General features: G+C 39.2%; 1 protein-coding gene across 2 annotated transcripts in view; it reads right to left on the bottom strand.

The window, feature by feature from the left end:
- Nucleotides 1-745: 745 nt before the first annotated feature.
- LOC137999757 (cyclic nucleotide-binding domain-containing protein 2-like) overlaps nt 746-4,473 on the bottom strand; it is a 65,419-nt gene continuing 61,691 nt past the window's right edge. Inside the window, exons 16-19 of one of the 2 annotated variants that reach the window (XM_068845656.1) lie at nt 4,097-4,186; nt 2,253-2,300; nt 1,656-1,745; nt 746-904 (exon numbers count right to left, since the gene is read on the bottom strand). In XM_068845656.1, the coding sequence (XP_068701757.1) occupies nt 791-904; nt 1,656-1,745; nt 2,253-2,300; nt 4,097-4,186 (342 nt within the window). In that variant the 3' untranslated portion in view covers nt 746-790. Of the gene's footprint in view, nt 905-1,655; nt 1,746-2,252; nt 2,301-4,096; nt 4,187-4,473 lie in introns of those variants that run through there. The other variant, XR_011123001.1, reaches the window with a different exon arrangement.

The following is a 4,473-nucleotide window of genomic DNA, read 5'->3' as shown; positions in this document are numbered from 1 at the left end:
TGAACAACATCCGTCCAATATTTACTGATGATATTCTCAATTTTGGGATTTATTACAGGCATCTGTAAAGTTTTTGACGTCATCAATTTTTGAACAAAAACTTGAATATCTCGAAAACGATATTTCCAAAATAGAAAACACCATTCTTCATCATTTCTAAAAGGTCTTTAAAATAAGCAAAAGATATTTTTTACTTCACAGGCACTTTAAGAAATCACGATGGCTACGGCGACGACAATGCCAGAAGACAATGATATCATTGGTTAAAATAGGAGAAGTACTCGTGCGTCACGCATTTTAGCACATAATTGCAGTATTGTGGATAACAATGACGTGAAATCACTAAATTTGAGATTCTCCGTCTTTTGAGAGCCATGATAAACCTCGGCTAAAAAAAATGGCCATTCTCGCTTTCTATTAAACACAACTGATCATGAGTGCGTGGACTTTTTTAATCTTTGAATTAATTGCTTTTAGACAATCGTTGTCAGTTCTAAGAGCTGAAATTTGTCAATTTGAAAATAGCTCTTCCTTATATACATATGAAAATGGACGTCCGCCTTTAATTTAATTTTGAAATAAATAATTTACAATCGTAACTAATTCGAGTTCAAAGTTCGATTAAGAAAAAAAGGTATCCACTCCTCGAAAAATGTACGATTCTAATAAATAATCTAGAGAAAATTCATCTAAAACATTGTACAAAATAAGTCGAAAATAAAGTCTTCATATTTTTTTAAATCGCCAACGTAAGGCTTGAACGAACTGCAGATTCTTCTGTGACCGTATGTCATAAATGAAGGGTATCTAAGAGAGTGTTTATAGTTTGTGTTTTAAAGGAGTCCCAGTTCGCTTGATCTTGCATCTTCTGTTCCAGTTTAGCCTGACTTGGGTACGGAGGAATCTAAGAAAAGATTGACTACACTATTAGAAGTCTTCTGTTAAAGACAAGAGTTCGCGATTAAAACTGAACTAACATGAAGTCGTACGCTTCCCTCTAATCCGTCATTTCGTTGAATGAATAAGGGTGCGTTCGATTGACCCTATTCCGGAATAAGAATACGTGCTGGAGTGATGATTTAATACGGTACGTCTCGCGTTTTGAAGCAGCAAGAATAATAAAGATATGTTTAAAATAACATTTAGCAAGTGTATGACAAATTCAATGTAAATCTCCGTAAAAAGGAAGGATTTATAACTTCTATTCCCTGTATGCCTATACCGGAATACGGTCAATAGAACGCAGAGGCTAAACTGACAACCGGATTAGGTAGTTGAATCTCAAGTAAGGAACGGGGAGCAGTCGGTTGAAAATTTCCCAAAGCTGTAGCGCGACTTGCTCTGTAGAAGAAATAGTCCGCGACAGCACCGTTCGAAGGGGGAAGAATAGACGGGGCATTTTGTACCCGCCTCAAATTCTCTGGCACGAAGTCCTCTGCGACGAAGGCGTTTTCAGCTAAGCGAGCGTGAAAGCCATCGACGTTGATCCACTTCACTTCACAGACGATATTTTAAGGCACAAGCATAACGCCCGTTTCTTGGTTTTAGTTTCGGCTCCTTCGCAGCCGTTTTTGCGATGTTTCGCAAAAAAAGGGCCGCGAAAGAGATTATTTCAGCCGTGACATCATGTGAAATAATTCTGTACATGGACTAACCTGATTTCGAAGTTTTCGTAACATGGCCTCGTTTGCGTGCTGAAGAAACCAACTCTTCTTGATCAGCACACATTCGGCGCCATTGCTTACCTGAAAAAGCACAACCAAATTATTTTGTTAATTATTCTGAGTAAATGCGTATTTTGTCAACTAAATTTCAATCTCACAGTAGAAATGCTCTTGCTTTTTCTTTGTCTTTAAATGCGAGGTTAAACTGGCAGTATGTGCGGGCAGGTAGGATTATCATGGTCAAAATTCACTGAATTTTAACTTTCCGTTTTTTTTAATTGTGAAGGATACTACAAACTATATTGTCGCAATTAAAGGCCTGTTTCAAACGTCGAACTTTACATGTACCGAATCTAATGCAAATGAACGAAGGCAATAGATTTTTCTCATTTTCCTTAGATTCGGCACATGTAAAGCTTGACGTTTGAATCGGGCCAAAGAGCCCGACATACTTATGTTTCGTCCCTATCAAGAGACTAGTTGGAGATTTCGACACAGCCTCATGACCAAACATCGCGTTTTCACAAAAGAAATGTCGATTACGGCTCTCTAAACATAAGCCTACTTCCTTATGCAAGTTTTACATACCAAATGACATTTTACAGCAGGATTGTCAAAAAGTATCGTTGATAGACCCTGGAAAGAGAAAAGGAAACAAGCAAATGTATATAAGCGCCGGAGATTGAAAAATGTCGTTGTAAACTTGCTCTTATTAATACTGTTAATTGCCCGATGCGGAAAATACCATAATATTCTTTGTTTTGCCCCCAAAATTTGGGGTCGTGTTGTACCTCATTTAATGGCTTTCAGGATTGGCCAAAAGAACAATAGAAAGAACAAAGATAACAAATGGATTTGGCACAGAAAGCAATAGGAAGTTCACTATACAGCCAATGAAATATAGTGTTTAACAAAAGGTACGTCCCTACCCAAATTTTGAATAAGCATTGTTCTTGTTTCTCTTGGGACTTACAATGGTCCCAGGAAAATTCAAAAACAAAACTTATTCAAAATTTGGGTGGACAAACAAGGAGTATTATGGTATTTTCCACTTCGGTCAATAGGCCTAATTCACGATAGCCGCCATGTTGGTTTTCAAATTGTCATGCAAATTAGCCATGTGTTACGCTGGGAGGCAAACATTGAAAAAAAGGCAAATTGCGGAAAATCAACAGGTGAAAACAAGGATCCGTAACTTACAGCACGGGCCGGGAAAACGAGGTTAAACACAAAGACGCGCTATAAAAGGGGTCGCTTCACGCACTGCTTTTGTTCGAATTCATTCAAGCGCGACTGATTAATTATCCAAGATGGTGATCAACAAACAGCAACAAAGAGGTGGAAGCCTCTAAGATATTTTTAGCGCGAGAAAAAAAAACTGGGCATCAAAAAAAGAACGACAGATAACATTTTATGGCATATATTACGGACACATCGACATAAGGAGCTTTTTTATTGTACAAAATTATCACAGAGCTCGGTTGCGTCCACGTTTGATTGATACATCATTTGCATGTGCCTGAGGCACCGCGCCTTCTATAGTGCGTTTCCGTGTTTAATAAGATATTCATTAGATCTCTTGAGGTAACAAGGCGCGCAGGAAGGGAAACTAGTTGAAGGCCATCGGAACGTTCAACTGCCACAAATGATTGGCATGCGTAAAAATCTGAAAAAGACATCACTCCTATTGGCTTTTTGAAATGATTGCTTCCAAGATTAAAACAATTTGACAAGATTGTTTCACATAAAGAACATGAAAAACTTACTAGAAAATGTCGCACCAAAATTTCAAATTTAGCGGGTCGTACTGAAGAATAGGAAACTAAATATTTTAAGCAAAAGTCGATACAACGTAGATTTTATTTTAGTGATGTACTATATTTCAGCTGGCCAAACCAGCCTTCCTCAGGTACAATGAGAGTTTACTCTTCATTGTACCTCTTCATTGTGCCTAAAGAAGGCTGGTTTGGCCAGCCGAAATATAGTACATCACTAAAATCAAATCTACGTTGTATCGGGTTTTGCTTAAAATATTTAGTTTCTCAACTTGAAATAACGCCGATCAGATCAAGCCACTGATCCAACGTACACCGACAGGAAAATTGTCCACGGTTGCTTGCTTCGAAACTCTGAAGAATAGGGTCCGCAAAATTAGCCAATCAAAGCTCGGGCGTACTATCTGAGAGACATTATCATGATCATGAAGTGTATTAGCCACGCGTAGCGTAGCAACTAGGGAGAAGTCTCGGATAAATTACCGAATTAAAGCGTTCTCTTCTTACAAAAGGAAATATGGACAAACGCAACAAACGGGATGGGAGAGACTGGGGAGGCGGCACTTTCAATAGTTAAGAGCAAACCCTACGAAAGTGGGAAGTAAAACTTGTTGAGCGGAGTTCTTTGTTCCCTTTGAGCGCATCGGACAAACTTACAAACTGATCTTTAGGTTTGAGTAACTCTATCTGCACAACAACTTGCTCTGCTTTCTGATCTGGATCAGAGGTCCCGTTTTCGTTGTCGTTCTGAAAACACAAGGATACAGCAATGATGACTTCAAATGGAGCCCGTAGTTCATTATGGTCGAGTTATGGTCTGGGAGAGCAGAGGGGCATTCTGTCTGCGCGTGCGCTAATTTGAGATCTCTCAGTGAGCGTATCCGCTGGCCCGCCATAAGCAACAACCAAAATAATGGCGGCCGATGGCGGTGTCCGTGGCGAAAAGTTTCGAGTTCGCGTCGTTATCTGTTTCGTTTATCTTCCTTGTCTTACTTGAAGACAGTGTCAAAATATCGAGAGACGGTTGGGCTGTT

The sequence above is a fragment of the Montipora foliosa genome, chromosome 4 (assembly GCF_036669935.1).
Source record: "Montipora foliosa isolate CH-2021 chromosome 4, ASM3666993v2, whole genome shotgun sequence".
Classification (NCBI taxonomy): domain Eukaryota; kingdom Metazoa; phylum Cnidaria; class Anthozoa; order Scleractinia; family Acroporidae; genus Montipora; species Montipora foliosa.
The sequence above is the reverse complement of the archived record's forward strand: the minus strand, read 5'-3'. Positions and strand labels throughout refer to the sequence as shown.